The 21,796-nt window shown below is 39.0% G+C and overlaps 1 protein-coding gene across 1 annotated transcript in view; it reads left to right on the top strand.

Annotated features, from left to right (window-relative positions):
• Window positions 1-21,796, top strand: part of LOC135475155 (inositol 1,4,5-trisphosphate receptor type 3-like) — a 145,838-nt gene that overhangs the window by 25,523 nt on the left and 98,519 nt on the right. Inside the window, 2 exon segments of the mRNA XM_064754930.1 lie at window positions 19,852-19,925; window positions 20,257-20,381. Of these exon segments, the coding sequence (XP_064611000.1) occupies window positions 19,852-19,925; window positions 20,257-20,381 (199 nt within the window).

Here is a 21,796-nt window from a genome sequence, read left to right as displayed (position 1 = left end):
GGTCTATACATGTAGTACCATGGAGTCTATACCTGCGGACGTGTACACATTATTTGATGCACAATATGGTCTATACATGTAGTACCACGGAGTCTATACCTGCGGACGTATACACATTATTTGATGCACTATAGGGTCCATATATGTAGTACTATGGAGTCTATACCTGCGGACGTATACACATTATTTGATGCACAATAGGGTCTATACATGTAGTACCATGGAGTCTATACCTGCGGACGTATACGCATTATTTGATGCACAATAGGGTCTATACATGTAGTACCATGGATATGGAATAGTATTGTATTTACCATGTTTTTTGTGTTATGATATTCAAAGTTGTTCTCGTAAAATGTGAAATGCAGGGAAATACAAAACAAAACATAACGCTATAGTTTGAGAACAATTCCGTGATTCATTCATGGGTGTTCTCTGTAAAGGGTTGCGCAAAGCATTACGTGATAATCCTTCCAGCTGTACGCTTCACATCTTAACTCCCATTGGTTACGTGCCTCTGAGGCAGAGCAGAGTTTATAAAGCCTTAGAAAAGGGCTTGGCGTATTCTGATCGTGCGTTAGTCCTGATTTGGTTTGGTTTTAGAAGTTTGTAAACATTGAGAAGGCTGTTCTAGCACTGTTTACATATCTACTCTTCTCTAAGGTGGTAAGACATAAGGCCAGAAAAGCTTATTTTCCCACAAGTAAATAAGGACAGGTGGTATTGCCTCTCAAAGATACCCTTTCTTCGCTCAATCCTTTTCTATGAAAATGCCGTACCGCTTTGTACTTTTGTCACTTCTGATATGAAATTGTTTCACGAAAACACCGTTTTTTTCTCTAAAAACAGCGCTTGTTTCTTTACATGAGAGTACTTTTCTCACGGTGGTACTGTCATATTTTTTTGGAATGAAATTGTCTCACAAAACATTGTTTCATTACTTGAGATTTTCTTCTGCATACATTTTTTCTTTACCGGACATGTATTTGTCTCACCCAGACACGGTTTTATCACCTCAAGTGAAATTGCCCCTCAACAACATTTTGTTTTTACTTAAAACGAAACTACGTCACAAAAATTCCGTGCATTAAATGGAGATTATATCATATAGCGAAACACATTTTCCTTGCTTGATATGAAATAATCATTCAAAAACACCGTTTTTATACTTGATATGACTTTTATCTATTTCTTTACTTGATGTATAAAGTTAAATGAGATTTGCCTTGCAACCGAAAATTAGTATTTGTAAAGGTTTTATTCATTCGTTACGTTCTAAAACCTTTCCAAACGCTGCCCAACTTTTAGGGTTTTGTGGGCATTGCATCGTGCGTAACAAAGAGAGTGCATAGGCTTCATAAAGAAAGCTTTATGAAGTGGTTTAATTAAACTCCAGCTTTGGTGGATCGCATTTGTAGAGAATTAGTAAATCCAAATAGTTTACCTTTGAAGTTGTCAACAGGTTAAACCCGCCAGACATATACTTTCTAAGCCGGTTTAATCTCTTACCCACACCTTTTACACGCCTGCAAGTCTAAAGAGTCCACTTAAAATAACGCCCTCATTGAGCAATACAGCCTTTGTATGGTCGCCACGAATCGCACAACGACTTTGCCTCTCCGGATCAATTTTGGTAGGATAATACAGCGTGGAGACAAAGGGAACCAAAATAGAACTAATTTGTTTGGATTTGTCTGGATTGGAGGGAGTGGGATCGGGCTGATAGGAGTAGTGTGGAGTTGCCGTGGTTAGTCCCGCGGTGCTGGATGTACCATGCCAACACCCGCAACTCCGTGAACAATGTCCCAGTATCTGGGCTGGAAGTGGAGCAGTAGCGATCATTGCCAACATTCCAACGACTTCTTGGTGGCTGAGCTAACATTTTTCAAGAAATAGACCGGGAGGAACTGTGTAACCATGCAACAGAGACTATAGCAGCATTGTTGAAGGGGAGAAAAATGGACAGATAATAAATTAGAATATAATTAACCCATTTGTTGGAAGATGTTGACGCTGGGGTACAAGAAATATCAACTGGGTCGCTATAAAGTTGCACGTAGAAGTACATCTGACACAAAATATCCGCCCGGAGTTACTGTAAAACAATTACCTTCCTCGACTGTGTATTTGCTGGGCGAAACTTACAATTAATAACTATCATTTTTGCACAGGTTTCATTTATTCCATTTATTTATTTGATTTATATTATTTGATTGGTGTTTTACACCATACTCAAGAATATTTCACTTATTCGACGGTGGTCAGTATTATGTTGGGAGGGAGCCGGGCAGAGCCCAGGAAAACTCACGATCGTGCGGAGGTTGCTGTCAGACCTTCCTAATGGAGAGGAAGCAAGAATTAGCATGAACTCACAGCCATCGCATTGGTGAGAGGCTCCTAAGTGATTGCGCTGCGATAGCGCTCTAGCGAGCTAACCACTAGGCCACGGATGCCCGGATGTGTTTACCTTCACAATACATATACTGTTTCCAAAACAAACCCAAAACATACACGTGAGTTGGACTGTGCTGCGAAATCTCACTGCTTTTCTTCCCCCATTCTGTTTCACCGATTTCACTCTATGGTATAGTTAAGTCATTATTTTTCGGCTGTTCTGATTGTGTTTTTTTTTGTTTTCTATCGCTCAGATATTTCCTTCACTAGTTTAGTTAGTTAATAAAGTCCTCATTCTGGGAACAGGATCATGATTGATTGGTTATAATCCTTACCTTTTAATCGGACGTAACTTGTTCCGAACAGTCAACATCCATTAAACTGGACGCAATCGTGTTGGTAAACATCACAAATACAGCGTTAAAAGGAAAGAAACGCAAATCTGAAGTCAAAACCAATTGAATGACCATTTAAAACTGTATGAAATAAAAAAATCCACTGATATTATTACATTAAAGTCAGTGAAATGTTTTGATTGTGAGGTAGGTGTTATGAATCATACTAATAACGTACATGTATCACAGCTGTGGCGTCACTGCCACTTTCGCCTGGCCTTGGAGTACGAATTTAATCTGAGATTCGCTTTTCTGATGAAGTTTGGAAGAGTTCTATTCAATATCGCTTAGCTAAGTAAGCCCTTAACTACCATGACGATGCATGTTGTAGAAATACAAAGTGCACCTAGCTAAGGGCAACTTAACACTAAGTAAGTTTCATGAAACCGGCCCCTGAACATAAAGGTGTTGACAAAGTTGTGTGACGTCATTGGCAGCATAGTTGTGTGACGTCATTGGTAGGATAAATTATCAACATGGTCTATATAGCCTAACAGCTACACCTAAAAACCTAAGCATCTGACTACATTCAATTCAGTAAAGAAAACTAATTTATTTATTTGATTGGTGTTTTACGCCGTACTCAAGAATATTTCTCTTATACGACGGCGGCCAGCATTAACGTGGTTGGAAACCAGGCAGAGCCCGGGGAAAACCCACGACCATTCGTAGGTTGCTGACAGACCTTCACGCGAGGAAGCCAGCATGAGCTGAACTCACAGCGACCACATTGGTGAGAGGCTCCTGGGTTATTACGCTGCGCTAGCGAGCTAACCAACTGAGCCACGGAAGCCCCAAAGAATAATAAGTAAAAATATTTCCAAACACACATGCCAATGACCTTTCTCCAGATTCCTACTTTCTGACGATGGCTTGATTAACCAGAAATACAGATTTGAAAGCGCATTGGCTTGTCCTTTTGGGGAGTATGGACATTGTACTTTACTACACATGAAGTTAAAGTTAGTAGCCATGATAGTATTTCAGAGGTATGCACATGTACATCAGTGTGCGGTAGACGCCGTTTAGTTGCAGTGATTACATAGGGAGCATTTGTCCGTATTCAAATGCAGGTGGGGCCCCCCCATGGCCGAGGCGTTTAGCACGCCAGCGCGGAGCAATGGCCAAGGAGCCTCTCACCAATGCGGTAGTTGTGAGTTCATGCTGGCTTCCTCTCCGGCCGTACGTGTGAAGGTTTCAGGCAGCAAATTGCGGATGGTCGTGGGTTTACCCCAGGCTCTGCCCGGTTTCCTCCCAGCATAATGCCGTCCGCCATCTTTTAATGAAATACTTGAAAACATCAATGAAGTCAATAAATAGATAAAACAAATACTGCTGATGTCCATCGTAGGCATAGGCATTTGTTCTAGTCACTGTTATTAGAGATATTTCGGGTTACTGTGTATAATAATATATAAAATAATTATAACTAAAGGCGTACAGCACACAGAGTAAAACCAGAGCAGCGACGACAGTGCGATACCTGGCAAATAGTCACATGTAACCACTGAATATGGCTTCTTGTCAATTTAAAAAGAGTTTTTTTCTTATTAATTATTCATGTAAATACTTAAAAATAGCAAGTTAAACGCCCCCTAACACCATGGCTTCAGTAAAATTATGTAAAAAATGTACGTTGATATTAATTACAATATATAATCGCCGAATTATCATCACATCTAACATACGATAACTTTAGCTGCAATACGAAAGCTCTTTCCGTACAGTGTAAGTAAGGCTGTAAGTCAAAGCGTTCTGCCAAAGATGTATGAGAAATTGTTTTTGTGACTGCAAGCTTTTTACATATATATATATATATATATATATATATATATATATATATATATATATATATATATATATATATATATATACACACATGTAATACAGGAAAGGTATATGTCATTGCCACCCATGAGGTACATTGCCATCCCACGAGGCTGAAGTTAAGATCTGACAGGCATTATATGAAAGTTAATATTCACGAGATACGAATGATACGGGATCGTGATAACAGAGGGCGCTTGAAGATAATGATGTGCGCAGTGTTTGAGACTAGACACGGGGCCGACAGCACCTTACTAATTAAACCCGTATACATGGTTTAGAGAGATTGGACACGTTGATGGATGGCATGTCTCTAACGGGCTATAAACTCGTGTGGGAAATTACTAGCAATGCACGAAAAATTGGGACGAATAATAACTTGGCAAGTATCCCGCGGTCAATTCATAAAAATTTTCAATAGAACTATGATTTAACGCGTATTTATTGTGAGGAGCGTATAAGAATGTATAGTGAAACAAGGTCATCGTGGTGATGTGTCCGATTATTTCTAGAAACTTGCCTTAACAGTCGGTGCCAAAAAAACTTGGCGCTGGATCAAATAGTATTGATTGTACTTTCTTTCTGGTATAGAAAGACGGAAAAAATGGAGAAAAAAAAAGAAGAAGAAAGGAAGCCGAGAATAAAACGCTTTGACTGAAGGACTTCTCAAGGCCGACTTTGTTCTATATATGCTTTAAAAAGCCACGGTAGACATTTATTATCCCAAATTCTACTTTTCTCTAGGGCAAAAAGTCACAGGGCTGTCGAATTAACGATTTCTCAAATATCACGATCTGGGTTCATGAAATGACTCTTTGCTGAAGTACTCGTTTAAATAGACTGAATGCCCTGTGATATTGTGGAATTGGCATCGCCTGTTACGCTATCGTCTTGTGATCTATGCCAAACCACAGGCTATGTACTGGACGATTGTGTGATAGTCCAACGGCCAAGAGCAATTCAGCATTGTTATCTAACTGTGCCAGAGGAGCTGTCACCAATCCTTCTCTGTTTACAGTTGACTGAAGGGTCAGAGATCTGAGCAGTTAGTAAAATACCCCTTTTGGTCTATGAGGGCTCTGGAACCCCGAATCATCAGCAATTTTTCAAAAGGACCTTTGTATTAAATGAACAATGTATGTTGTAATATATTATTATGACAAGTTTAATTGAAATTGAATTTTTTTTTTTTTTTTGAATTTTCACTCGACAATACGATAATAAATTGAAATACAGCACAAACACTTTAAATTACCTTATAAGCTAATCAGGTGCCTCGACTCTATAAAATGCCCATAAAACTGATAGCCATTGTGCATGAAAGGCCTTGAGTAGGCCGTTAAACATCTATAAATCAATAAATAACTTCTATAAACTAAAATGTGAAATTGTTAGGGTACAGTGTGAAAATACTACATTTATGAAATGCGATCAAGGCGTTCTTTTGATCATAACTGCATGGCACACTCCCATCTGTATCGGCAATATTAGTTTAGAAACCTTGTGTTCATCCAACGTAATACATGAGTGGTGTGTAACTCCAAAAAACGAAAGGCTCACTTTGACACAGTGTTATAGGATAAACAGGGGTATTGTTTAGATAACGAGCCTTTCGTTTTCCGGAGTTACACTACTTGTAAATTACATTAGTTAGAGTACACATCATATTACTGAGATATCTGTTGACATATTGTGAAACCATAATCATTTTCCCGTTATGTAATTTAGGAACTTAAAACTAAATGCCACTTAAACTGCATATGGTGAGTGGGAACAGCCCTGGTACCTTGCCTTATTTCTTCATACTGACAACCGGTTGTATTGAAAGCCGATGAGGTTGGCTGTTTTCCGGTGTAACTATTGTGTGTGAAATACCGCGTGCCTTTTATCTTATGTTATTAATTATTACTGACAGTGTATCCGTCGCTGACAGCTGGTATAGAGTTATTTATTGGGCCCATATCAGGCTATTACGGGGTAGCTTCTGGTCACCCAGCGAGTTATCTGCCGCCCGCTGTCAAATGGTCAATCAGTCTTCGGCCAGGCGTGGAGGGTAATAACAGCTGGCTGTTATACCGTGGCTGGTCAGTGCACCCACAAATTTGGACCTGTCACAGGCACGGAATTGACCATTCATGGAACCATTTGCAGCCGCCAGCTGGGTAATGTCGAACCCATGTATGCGTGCAACTGCTTTTTCCCCATTGGAACCTATTATATGTAATTTAAACTGAAAAACAAGACCTGAAAGTATCATTGCTCTCTCATTTTCCCACACGAAATTAGATATTTTAATACTGTCATGATCTTTATTGTATAATATTGATAACTTGGTCAGCCAATGTTGTCAAAGACCCCACCGTGCACCCTTCATCATCCTTCACACCTAAAGTTGTTACATATTTCAATGAGTGTCTTGTATCCATGGGTATGCGCTACAACAATTTCATCCGTAGTTAAAAATGCATGAATGAAAGATAGATGGATTGGCTGTTTATTTATTTGATTTATGTTTTACGCCATACTCAAGAATATTTCACTTATACGACGGCGGCCATGATTATGTGGTGGCAGGAAACTGGGAAAGCACACAACCATCCGAGTTTGCGTTAATTTCACAGTCTGTATGGTCTACAGCAAATAAGGACGACGCAAAGTCCACGTGACTTCAGTGGTCTACAGGAAATAAGGAAAGATACGTTCCCATATAGATTTTACACGTCAGCCCAGAAACTCACGATGCATAGTTTTTCTTACGACTTAAGCTTAAGCTTAAGCTCCGGCGAGAGAATGATTATCCTATACTAGTATAGAGGGTCACAATTTCAACCAGTGCTTTGGCGTTTTCGAGTCGAGCTCTGAATAAATGAGGGTTTGTCAGTTACACTAAAGCCCGAACACAAACGTGGAACAATAAACTATTCTCTAAAATACTGGTAACGGATGCGAAAACCTCAGGGAGCCTTCGCGCCGAACCACGTCCGTGATGGTTAGTTTGGATAAAACCAGGTTCCGTCTTCCTTTGAGAAGAAACAGAAACATAGGAACAAAGATTTTCTACATAATTGGTTGTATGTCTATAATTTTTGTTATCACTTTCAAGATTTTCATTATTTATAACATTTATAGCGTAACAGCTGAATGAGAAACAGGCGCAAGTTCTCTATAACAGCGGAATTTATAAACACTTGAAAATTGTTCTCTTGTTAAAATATGTTTCTCTGAGTCAAAGTCGCTGAAATAGAAACAGACACACGTTCAATTTAACAGCGGAATTTAACACCTAAAAATGGTTCTCTTGTTAAAATATATATGTCATAGCCTGTTTCTCCGAGTTAGTTTCAGACTTTGATCCACTTTTTACTGAATGTCCTTCCATTTGACATGCTCAGTAATGAACCCTAGTCAACTGTCAAATAAATCTGACTGAACCTCTGTCAGATAACAGTTCCGTATTTGTCATGAACACATACTGCTTGTCCCTGCATCTCTTTTGGGTAGTTATACCGTTCTTTGTTTTTCTCGATTGCTGGTTTTAATTATGATTTCCATATAATTCTCCTTGGATTTCAGACCTTCTGTTGAAGTCGCCTCAACTATTATTTTGGACAAACTACAGCTAATCGATTGGAGTAGAAAGTAACATACCTAGTGGTAAAAGAGGCAAGCAATTGGCTATGGTATAGGTGGTAAATGAATTCTATGGCAGACATGTGTTTCATGAGAGATTAAGGAATCTCCTGGAATCGAGTTTTGATCGATCTCTCGTTCAATGTTAGTCATTATAGGCCATTTGTATGACAGTCAATGCATTTCGTCTTCAGAAGAAATGTGATGGGATTAAATGTCTACCAGTTGCAAGAGTGCAAGAACCAACTGGCTAAAAAACTAAAAGGAATTTCATCTACGAGTAGACAGTGCGGCACGCTCTAAGTAGAATACATAGGTGTTAAACCTGATGTCAAGGTGTTGTGTTATCCATTGTAAGACTTACCATTAGTGACCATCCGATTAGCCCGCAAGTAAACAAACACATAACATAATTTGTTTGCAAATTTGGCAAATTTTTAATTCAACGTTTGATGAGTTATGGAGCAACAGGTGCTTCTCTCCAAATAACACAACCCATGCGCTTGAAATGTCAACAAAAATGTTATGCAATTTCGAAAAATTCTTCGAAAAGCATGAAAGAAGCTTAAAAGAAAAATTAACCTCGCTTCACGAGATAAATAAGTACACGATTCTATAGAAAGAGGAAAGCATCCCAAAATATTAAGTGTAACGAGATGAGAAAAAAAATTGTATCCGAAGTTTAGGAAAAAATGAGGCCCTGAATAATAAAGACATCAGCATTAAGAAAGCGTTATACACGCTAATACACAGAGCAATTAACGCTAGCAAATCACGTGCATTGATTTCAACTAATGTTGGGTTACAGTGCCACTGAGCTTTCGTTCACCATTCCATGCTCATTATTGTCATCTCTGCGTGTTTTGAAACGAACGGAAATGATGTTACACTGAAATACACAGTCTGTAATGTTAAAGGTGACATATGTGCCAACCCCTTAGTCTCTGAGTTCAAACCCAAGCTTTTGTAGGATTTTGATGGAGAGAGAATTGATGTAACCCTTTCTCCCACTTATGAACCGTAACATACTCGTATTAATAAGATATTAGTCAGGCAAGAAAACGAATAAAATTATGTTATAACATACAATTGTCCAAATTTAATTGCTCAACAGTTTCTGAAGGCACGTGAACCAATATGTTTAAATACTAATGTTTAAATTACAAATTCATTCAAATCCTACGAATTTAGTTTACCTAAACTTAATCTGTTGATTGTCAGAGAACACAGACAATAACTGTACTATGAGAAAAGCGGGTAATTGTTACAAATAGCCAATGTTCCAATCTGATCTTCTTTGGTGGAGGAAGATATTTGCATGAATGGTGAGACGTTATATTGTATGTTCGCATTCCTCTCTCTTGGAGAACGCTGTTATTGCCATTATTCATCCATGCCTCACTCGACGGGGCGCCAGGACTACGCATCGCTGTTTGTAACTTGTAATCATTGTGATAGCCAGGCTTTCATTTCATCGATTGCTACCTGCAGTTCAATGGTTCACTCGAGATCAGAAGGTACCGGGACTGAGCTGGTCTGTAGGCTATCTGTGATAACTCTACGGGACACAAGCTCCCCTTGTTTGCCCCCTACACAATTCCGAGGCAAGTTAATCAGAATACCAATGTGCACATGACTTATGTATTTGCTCACCAGCAGGCTTCAGAACCTGGAAACATTTTCACAAATGTAGCATTCCGAACCCCATTGGCTGCAGAGATGGACCTGCGAGAGGGATTTGTAACATGAGCCGAATTAAGCTGTTATTGTATACAGGTCACGGTTTCCACCCACTCTTAATCCCTGACCCCTCGCATCTGGAATGTGATACCCGATCTGCTCTTCTGGGATAAAATACAAATGGTTAACACTCAAGCGGAGAAACTGTGATGGTACTAAATGTGTATCCTCAATCAGGCTTCTTTGGTATCCGCATAGATAGCTTAGATTTATTTGTTTACTTGATTGGTGTTTTACGCCATACTCAAGAATATTTCACTTATACGACGGCGGCCAGCATTATGGTGAGGAAACCCGGAGGGCCCGGGGAAAACCACGACCATCCGCAGGATGGTAGAAGACCTTCCCACTTACTGCCGGAGAGGAAGCCAGCATGAGCTGCAAGCGCATTGGTGAGAGGCTCCCGGGTTTATTACGCTGCGCGATTGCTTAGAAGCTGAATGCAAACGAGAACATCACTTGTGCGGAAGTGCTGTCAGTCTTTACATGTGCCTATCCAACTTAATAAGTAGACCTAAATTAAGCATTGTTCTTTGGCATGACACCTTAACATTTGCGGCTACCCAAAAAGCTTCATCAGCGAAATGACAAAATACATGACTAAATATTTGAATAATTATAGCTAAAATACAGTTCACAGAAGCGAGTAGCTAAAGCCACTGCCAATGGCGTCATAATTCAATCTGCTTAGCGTACGACATTGGATATAATTAAGACGTACAGCATAGAGAGAAAAAGCAGAGCAACAAGTGTGATAGCTGGGAAATGGTCACACGTAACCTGTGAAATACGGCCTCTTGTCAATTTACCTCAGTAAGTTATTTATTTCTTTGATTGTTCTTTAATGCCATACTGCAGAATGTTCTACATATACGATGATAAGGGTTAGAAGAAATCGGATTTCCCGCATTAAACCATGACGACCTTTGACAAGTGACTGAATGGTGAACTTTTCCACATATGACCTATGTCATATGTCTTGGAAGGAAAGAAGTCTTCAGCCAAAATTATGTAAGACCAGGCAAGTTGACGACCCACCTCTTGCCAACAAGGTTTCTAGAGCCACAGAAGAACGGGAATCTGGAAAATTCCCAGTCCAATATTGGGATTGAACCCACATTCCCGGTGACCCAGCGATTGATAAGCATGCACTTTTATCATGCCGCCTCAACCTGCTGGCTTTTCGATCGAACCTATCAATAATGTGTGGTTTATAACAACTGGTAAAACGAAATGAAATTTACGGTCTTATCGCTTCACTGCATGATATAGACCGCCAGTCTAATCCAGCATCAACTGGGGTCAGGACATATTAAGACGTTCTAAATGGTACTTGTTGCTGTCTCGCCTGGCACTCAGCATTGAGATCTTAGAGCAAGGGAACACTTCTGGAATACTTCTTAAGTACTGCGTAAAACACCAAGTAAACACATACATACATTCAAATTCAGTACTCCAGAATGCCCTGTCGTAAGCTGAGAGTACATCAGGATGCGCAGAACACCATCAAAATATCACAATTTGGAATATCACTCAAGTAGAATCCCAAAAAATTCCACTAACAGGACACAACAAGTATGCTCCAACGTCGCACAGGACAAACTTTTACTTTTACTCTCCTAGTACCAATGAACTAGAAATCCGTTCCTCAGCCAAATAATCTATTTACCCATACTCAAGATTTGTACACAAATTATCAATTCTTCCGTTAAGGTCCGGGTCAAACACAATAACACCAGTCCCAGATATCTGATATTCTCGGTGTATTGGGTATTGTTTATACCAGCATGTCTCTAGATCAATTTCACTTAAATTCATAAAGACTTCAAGTAACTGAGTTGGACTGCTTGTTTGTCGCTCTGCCCCTTTCAATACTACAGCAGTGGAATCACCTAACACCGACACAATCCTCTGGTATGGAATCTTTGGTAGATTGTTTCTACCTAATCCTGAATGTGCTAGTAAATCTAAATGTGCGACTCTCATCTCCTACAATCTAGGCCGTGAGGATGATTCAGGCGCGAAGAAACCACATGACTAGTCCACGCTTTCGAGATAAATTCAGTTCAAATGACTGTATTGGACTATAAGATGGAATAAAATAAGTCTACATAAAACAGCTCCCTTAAAAAATGGTTGTCCATCGTAATTGTACAAGAGTACATAATAGAGTACAAATTGAAAGTTAGAGGTCAGCTGCCGAAAATGGAATTTGTAAAGATTTGATTTGATTTGATTTGATTTGTGTTTCACGTCGTACTCAAGAATATTTCACTTATACGACGGCGGCCAGCATTATGGTGGGTGGAAACCGGGCACAGCCCGGGGGAAACCCACGACCATTCGCAGGCTGCTAGCAAACCTTCCCACGTACGGTCGGAAAGGAAGCCAGCATGAGCTGGACTTGAACTCACAGCGACAGCATTGGTGAGAGACTCCTGGGTCATTACGCTGCGCTAGCGCGCTAAGCAACCGAGCCACGAAGGCCCCGAATTTGTAAAGAAAGCAATGCAAAGTCTGTGTGAAAATGAAAGGCACATTAGTTTTCTAAGAGGGTAAAAAGATAGATTTATAAATGTTTGATCATCCTGTCACCTGCTTTTCAATAGTTAAGTTTAGTTAGTGAAACCTTCACACACATCATTGTGTTTTTATGTGTGATGGTCTATTTCGACAGACGGAACACATTGTGAGTATATTGTATCTAACAATCTCTCATTTAAATATGCACTTCTGTCTGTACAAATGAATCTGGTTGAAAATCTGTACCCCCCCTCCTAAAAAAGAAAACAAAACAAAAAAAAAACAAAACAAAATGATCAATACAAATATCAATTATTAAAAAAAGAAATTGTCAAAGAGGTTCAGGTAACAGAGCGATTTTAAGGAATCGTTGGATGCATGGTGCGTCATTTTCTTCTTTTCTGGAGTATGAGCCCGATGAAGTCATCAAAACGTATTATTCTGTGCTATGAGAATGGCAGATAAACGGTCATTAGGGTATGAAATATGGACTAAAATATCAACGTCTCATGTATGGAATCTTTACATAATACACTACTTGTGGTCTCCGAAAAACGAACGCTTAATTTTGACTCAATATTTTAGCATTATGCCATCATCACTGAGTCAAAATAAAGCTTTCCATTTTCTAAGTTACAATACTTGTGTATCACGCGAAACTTATCAGTGGGTCTACTGAATCTTTGTATTGTCTCTAATATTTCGTATTTATGCAGATAATCTGTATTTTGTTGTCTCTCCCTAAAATACACACCACTGAGAGGTCAGGGCAAGGAATCAGGTTTGGTTGGACCTGTGCCAGTATAAGTTGACTGGGTGGGGTGTCATGTCCGGTGTTTTCGGCACTAGTCAGGCGGTATGGACTCTCCCTCCAGTAAGAAGACCCCGCATATGTACACACAATGAATGACTCCTCGTCGTCATATGGCTGAAAGATATGTTAAGTGCGACTTAAAACCCCAAGCAAAATATATGTAGCTTATGTCGAACATAACTTCATGTGAGTACTTCTTTTGTGAAGAAAATATAACCTTTAACGAATATAAATGTGAACTTCTATTTCTGTTCATAGAGTGTGTTTATTTATATTGTTAAAGGCTTATTGCATATTATCTGTACATTGTATATGCTTTGAGTGTAGATAAGTAGTTAAGACGTATAAGAAGATGGATTTAAGATGGCTTAAATGAATAAAACAGCATGGATTGTAGCTGTTACATAACCCCGCGATTACACCAATCATTTCCTCTGGACAAGGTTTGCGGACTATAACTCGCGGATCCGTCTTCACTGCGCGCCTATGAATAAACAAGCTCATTTCCGCTTCCTGTCTACGACTCTCATCTGCATCAAAGTGGAACCCTGGAGCTTTTAGTGCCACTGGACCGAGCGAACTTGAAAGAAGCGTGAAGACAGCTCTGAAAAGGAAAAAGATTTGGTTAAGCTCTGGGGCAGTTCAACCCAAATTTCTTCCGGGTCATTTGCCTTTTGGATGGAAAGCGTTTTAGTGGTTCTTCTACAGAGAAACAGAATCATTTCACACGCCATTAGGCGTCGTAATATGAAGTCATATCTCTATTTCACTGGTCTGTAAAATTCGACCTGGCACGAAGGCTGTGAACATAATACTGATTTCAGGGAGTGCTGGAAACAGGTGCTGTAGGCATTATTAAGGAAGAAGCGGCCACTAGGAATATTTCAATGCTCTATTTCATTCTGCCAAAAAAAAAAAAAAACAAAAAAAACAAAAAAAAAAAAAAAAACAAAAAACAAAAGCATAAGTAAATCAGAACGGGTAATAGGCGCAAATATATTAAGCACGCTTGTGCGCGTGCAATGTGTTCGCACAGATTAAGTTCCTGTAGTAGAACACCCATTTGGCATTAAACGCTGAGCGCCCAGAAACAATGCCCAGAGGATATTATATCCAAAGAGAGACGAATGCAAGCCTCATAGTTAACTGTCCACTGCTTTATGGATATTATACAATGTCATTGATAAAGTAATGTTATGCTAATGGAAAATGAACATAGTCTTTTGAATTATCCTAATTTCACTGTTTGCCGGAAATACAAGCCGCCAAAACCAGCATATAAAATATGTCGTTTTTCCGGCTATAGCTCCATGCGCATTAGTGCTAGTCATTTAGAGTTACAAATGCATCCTCTGCTGCTTTTCTAGCACTGGGACATTCATTGGTTAAATGTAACCAAAACTTCTCCGTGGATGGCCAGGTAGCTAATTGCACGCAATAACGCAGTCGGTTTTTATCCAGTTACCATGTAAAATTCTGGCATCTATCGCCAATTATACACCCCTATCTTCTTTAAAAACTACACGACTCGTTCTGTGCGATCACTGACATTTGCCCGTACCGGCGTTGTTGCATAAGTAGCTATTAAACTTGCAAGCACTCATACACTTTGCAGTCAAAAGCAGCTGTTTTTTTACACAACTGATATCAAGTTATACATGTATTGCCAGTTTAGAATGGCACTAAAAAGTTGTACCGAATGGAACCGTACGAAGACAACCTGGGCTATTTTGAGGGTGAGAGGTTAACCTAAACCGACCAATCGATGGACACATCTCCGATCGAGTGACAAAAATGTCAAGGTACTGTAAACGTATGTCAGTGCAAACCTTCAGACAAACATTACGTGCAGTAGTGATAGATGGAATGGTCATGGAAGAGAGACTGAGATTAATGGATTAGCGACAGAAAGCGTTAATCAAGTTGACAGATTATCGTGGTGTTGTGTATGGAGGCTTGTACGCCCGCAGGTCAAAGGGGGCACAGCAGCAACAACACACATGGTACAAGAAGTACTGCACGCAATCTACACTAAAGGGAGTAACGTGTAATTAGTTGATGAACTGAATCGAAATATACACATGGGAACAGATCGGTATTCCGTAAAGCAAATTGCATGCATACTTCCACAAGTACCTGCTTTACCGACCTAGGTAACAATACAAGTAGGGCAATAGTTGGGTGCGCATGTATGAAGTCATTGAACTCTCTGGAGGGTTACCCCTCCACGTAAACCAGGGTGCAGCCCCCAAGGTGGTCGTAAGCTGTGGTGGTGGCTGTGTGATTCAAAAGCCTACAGCATGGATAGTAAGACCAGAACAGCAGAGATAACATGCAATAATTGGCTAATGATCACAGCTAACCAGTGAAATCCGGGTTATTGGTCACAACCGGGTTCTCGCCATTTTCCTGTTAGGTTTAAACCTCAATATTCTAATTTATTTTATTTATTTGATTGATGTTTTATGTCGTATTCAAGAATATTTAACTTATACGAGGGCATGTATTCTATTTGTTCATGTAAATACTTCAGTAGTTTCATTTTATACATCACTTAAAGCCATGGCGTAAGCAAAATTGTACGAAAACCGTAGTAATGGTAATAGCCTTTTATTACACCCCAAGCAAACATAACCAATTTTTTATTATTATTATTGTACTGGTCTGGATTTACCTAAAATGCTTTGTTTTTGTCACATCCAATAAACAAAAGCATGGAAACTGTGCAAAGGGATCAGATCCTAGGGGGAGCTCAGTCCACTAGCAGAAACCAGAAACCTCCATGTACATCCCCATTGTTAGACACGCACCATGTAGACGACACTTTGAGTGGAAGATTTATTACGTAAATTGTAACCCAGACGGAGACAGAACTGGCTTACTCAACTGGTAGTGGATCTACTAATGAATGCAAATGAATTGTTGTAACATAGATACGTTGCGCATCATCCACACTACATAAGCAGGAAGCCAGATGATTGTACAGTATCACATTTATAACAGTTTTTATTACAATTTGTTCCAAGTCCTTTGATGCCTCACGTCAAAGATAATACGTACATAATCCGTGAAGAATATGCTGCCATGCTAGAGCTGTACCCAGTTTGCTTTGTATCAGTTTGCTTAAAAGAATGAACTTAGTCCTGATTAGTTTTGTCCAGTTAGTTTTGTATTAGAACAAGACTTGTATTAAGGTTTAAGCTCGGCGTGATTTTTAATATGCTTTTGAAAAACTGGCTCCAGAATATCAGAAAAACTGACAATACTGGGAGAGGTTACAGAAGGTTGATTTCAAACTATGTACCTGGGAGAGATTCTCCAATGTAAAAAGGGACAAGGTGTTTTTTGGTTTTAGACAAGATAGGTATTTAAAGATATGTTTTCCAGAATTTCAACACATAGTTGCATGAATATGATGATCCATTTCATCAAAAGTTGGATTCAGTATATACAATTAACATTGCTTTTGTTAGCAACATGGTGTAAACGTAAAAATTCTTGCATAGGCTTCAAAACTTTAAAACTTCATTTTAATTGTTTCTACCTTCTCTCACTGCAATGTCAGGGAAAGTGAAGCTTCTATGCCAACCTTTATTCATCTCCATCTTCTTATTAACATTCATCAAACTTGAGGATACATTTTTTGAATGCAAGCGGTCTCTCCCCAATTTTAATCGAGCCCACTGCCGATCATCCAACTGCATCTAACGAAGTCAATATTAATCAAGTGACAGATAGATAAATTAATGAAAGATGAAAGGAGATAAATGACCCCGAAAATACCCATAAATCTTGTTGCGGCGTGGGCGCTTATTATAAATGGCTGTAAGAGTTAGCTAAGAAGGCCGGTGTGAATGCAGGTCAATACATTGGGCGATTTATAGGTATTCATTCAAGTCTGCTGTTGCCATGTACCATTCTCCTGTGATCCACACACACACAAAAAAATACATGACAGGATTTAGCAGTGCGAGCCTTATAATCAATTTTGCCAGCTATTATGCAAATGTGCAATATTTTTGACACATATAGCTTCCAAACGCAGCATATATTACTGTGAATTTCACTTCAGAAAAAAAAGCACACACTTTCTAAATCTCATCCATGTAATTGGGGTTGTAAGTGCAAGCGTTAAAATCGTAAAGAAACGTTAAAACTTTTTTCTATGTCGCCGTAAGGCTGCAAATCGAGAATTCCATTTTTCTCTATTTCTTCCTTTTCTCATGAATTACGTCTTACAAGGCCAAAAGAAATCACATATTCAAAATGAAACTGCGCCTCATACCACTCTTGAGACGGCCCAATATGTAAATCAGTTCGCATCCATATGTAGGAAAATTCCCCTTTCTTACTAACGATTAAAACACAGGAGATATTCGCTGTATTCATGAAATTCTGATAGATCTGATAATGGTTTGCAGGTTACTTTTCATGTGAGATGTAGGAAGCTAAACCACAGACCTGAACACTCGCAACCTCCCACCACCTCTCATAAAAAGTTCAACTGAGCCACAGTTTGTAGCAAAATAATCTAATTCTTAAAAAGTGTCTAATTCATATTGTAAGGGAATTAAAATAATAAAAAACGGTATAACAACTTCATCCAGGCTTAAATCTTAATACAAGCCTTATTCTAACCACAAATATAATGTGATTTAAGCGCATACTAAATGTAATACCGCTTTTATATGTTCTGTGAATGTGCGAACTTGTCATCTAATGATGCAGGGAACTATGCCAAACTTTTGAGGATGGGCCTCCTCCTACATTATAACAAAGCTACAAACAAGACGTTCTTGGGTCATTTTCAAGCAGAGCACTGCACATTATGCGACTTAATGTTCCGTAGCCTAATGGAATTTGGCTCATTCTTCTGCTGCCGTGATGCTCCTTTTCGCCTCCCATACTTCATCCAAGCTCTGGTCGTTAGCTTTCTCTTTCCCCTTGTAGTGACTGTTTACTGTTCGATTAAATCAGGAGCATATTGCCGACTAAGCTCACTATCTCTGCCCACCAGTCTCCGCAGATAAAACGATGGGTTTTAAAGTACGGTTTGGTTGGAAAACCAACTTATCGATCTTATTCGAAAGACGCGACTTCGCGATAATTGGGTTACAAAACAAACTGACTGCCTGCTTTAGTTACGGTGGCCTCAAAACGCACATTTTACATTAGGGTTTCCGACACGTTGGGAAATGAAAGGCCATTGATCGACTTGATTGGATCGGACATACCGATTAGTCCAGCTAGTCGATTCAAAAAAGCAACACAATATTCTAAACAAATCTGGTAATTTGGGATTCGATTGGATGCCGCAGAAGTAGGTTATATGTGCATATACGACCTGTTCTATCTTAACAAGTGAATCCTCTTCATTGTGTGTAGCATAAGAGCTTGATCTGTTGGTAAAGCTTCCAGTGCTCAATTCTTTGGATTCTGTTGACTGAGTGTATGTGTATTATAAACTTCCACAGTACGAATGTGTGTAAATATCAACTCTCCGAAATATATAGGATGTATAAAACTTGTGTTTATATAAACTGTTGGTTTCATGGAAATGTTCTGTTTTTGTGAACATTGCTTACATCTTTACTGCTGAACAGTGTTCCTAAATTTAACTTACGAATAATGTCTTATTAAACTAATGATTGAAAGTAACCGGTATCTGATCGCTAATCTCTTGTCGCAATAGATATCGTAAATAAATCATGACCTCGGAAAGCCGAATAATCGTCGTGTAAATTATTTATCTCTTGGTGTTTCGTGCCATGATCAAGAATATTTCATATATGTATAACGGTGATCAGGTTGGGTATGGTTGGGCGAAACCGGAGACAGCCTCCAAGAAACCACCGCCCTCATCATGCAACTGTCAAACCATCTTACGTAAAACGGCGGCCGGGTCACAATCCCTGTTTGGTCAAGGGTCACTTGACTTCCAGAGTAAATGACTTTTAGCATATAGAGTAAAATCTGAGCAACGACGACAGTTTGAGTTGGCAAATGGCCACACGTATCCGGTAAAATGCGGCTCTTGTCAATTTACCTCAAAAAGAGTTTTATTCTAACTGTTCATGTAAATGTTTCCATATTAGCAAATTACAGACCCATTTTCACCATGCAAATAGAGTAAAAAATGCAGTGAATTACTTGCATTTTATTAGACGTCCCTGGCACGAAATTACTCAAAATATAGAGTTGACAAGGCATATAACAGACAATAAGTGTTCAAGATTATCCCATTGAACAGCTTGTCCAGTGAGGGTAGAACCGAAACATCATATAATAAAACTCATTTTGTTAAAATAAACTAGCATAAAACAACATATAATGAAGACAATTTCACTCCTAAAGTGATTTGAGTTCACCCTGTGTTGATTATTGTTCTAGAGAACAATTGTCAGTCCCCATCAATTTGTGTTGCACGGGACGAGGTATCCCATTTGAGATGTTCTTGCACTGTTATAAGTATGTATTACTTACTATATGTACGGCATCATTTTCATTCATTTTCTGGTTATCCTTCAGCTCGGCCCACAACAGTCTGTACATATATCACAACCAGGACAAAGAGAAGCCAAGTGGGATCCCTAATCCGCAAGGTAATTTTAAATTTCTCAGATTCCATTTTCTTTAACAAAGTATGATTTTTGGTGGTGGGTGCTGAAGTGATCGTTTATGTCGTTTTACAACAATCGCTACACCAGCTGAATCAAAGTAACTCTTTGTAAGCTAAATGGACAAATTTGTGAAAAACTGACAAATTGATTCGGAAATTGTTTAAATTTAATACTTTGGGATATATAAGTACTAACAATGCCGTGTTAGGTAAGCTGCACTTATTCAGCAGCACGTTTCTCTTTGTTTCATATACTTGTTCTTTTAACTGACATCACCTGGTTAATTGTGCGTGTCTTTTTGTTTGTTTTCTAGCCGTTGTATTTCAAATATGCATACAGAACCGCTACAAGCTGAACAAAAAGCTTCGCAAGTGGCTCTCCCAGAGCGGAGGGACGCCGAGCGCAACGGAACAGAAGGGGATGATGGCTCAGACGAAGGTAAGATAAGATCAGACTTATACAATTGCTGGCTAATGCATATACGTAAATTCCTTGAAAGCCCTGAGCATGTTGTGGTAAAAGTTACACTAAGCACGTTTGACTAAAGGCAGTTCTTTCATATCTGATCATAATGAGAATAAAACGTACATGTATAGTGTTAGTGTATAGATGGGATTGCTTTCATTGTGTGCCGCTTACTAACCGAATTTTGTCTAAGAAAATCCAGACGAGTCTCCTAAAACATGTCCACCGTATGTCCACCGTTGCAAGCTAGAATGACCCTTATAATTTCAGGTTAATGAATGTACATATACAAGTTAAAGCTATGCATATTTCCTTTTTGTTGAAAAAAAAAACTTTTCCTTGATGCTTTCCTAGGAAATGAATATTTATCCGTTTTTTTTTGTTCTTTTTTGTGTGTGTGCATTAGCTCGTATCTTCTACTAGTATTTATCTTTTATGATAAATAACCCATCGTTGAAATATTGGATGCCAAAATCAATACTCATAAATACGGGGGGGGGGGGGGATCCTCTGATTTATACGATCAGGGATTGAAAACAGACGTGTTTCTTACATCGCGGTCAGAGTAACAGGTAATTTAGTTGGCCTAAGACAGATTACATTAGGACGACCACTGGCACGACTGACTGTGAGTACAACTGTAATACACGACTACTGGCATACTTCATGCCATTATGGTAAATTGATCACATTGATCACATGCGGCTGACAGATATTCATATCCTATTCATTACAAAGTGGACAGCAAGTGGAATATCAGTGTTGATATCGTGGTTACTAGTATATCCAAATAAAGAAATAATACTCGACTGAATGTGGCAAGGAGGTATTCGCGTTGTTCTCGCGTATTGTTCTCGTATTTATATGGTAGGGGTTTCCGGTCGCACATGTGCAATGGCAGCAGCTTTACACTGCCTTGTTTTGTTGCAAACCACACAAAAGTTACAGTGGATAAATGGTTACACTGAGCGAAGGGTCCCAAAAATCTCCATTCGCAAACGGAGTACCTTGGATTTTCTTAGTCATTTCGTGACGTCATAGTTTCTTTATTTCCCGTCTTGCTGATACCAACAGTTACACTAAAAATTTAATCTGTTAATTTTGACAGAGAAGTGATGCTAGAATGTATTCTGTTATCACAACACAATTGCCAGTCATATACAACATAACATCATATTAGTCTAATAGAAACTTTATGTTGAATTAATAGAGTATGGGTGCCATATTAAACAGAATAACCTGCTGCAATAGCACAATGCATTATAGCATCACTCAGACAACCGACGTTCTGTTAAAATTGACAGAGTAATTTTTTGAGTGTATCGTGACGTTTTTCGTGATTGTCCTCATACATGCCTGACGGATACATGTGTTTGTGTCGCGCCTCA

This window comes from Liolophura sinensis, chromosome 9 (assembly GCF_032854445.1).
Source record: "Liolophura sinensis isolate JHLJ2023 chromosome 9, CUHK_Ljap_v2, whole genome shotgun sequence".
In the NCBI taxonomy this organism is placed as follows: Eukaryota; Metazoa; Mollusca; class Polyplacophora; order Chitonida; family Chitonidae; genus Liolophura; species Liolophura sinensis.
The sequence above is the reverse complement of the archived record's forward strand: the minus strand, read 5'-3'. Positions and strand labels throughout refer to the sequence as shown.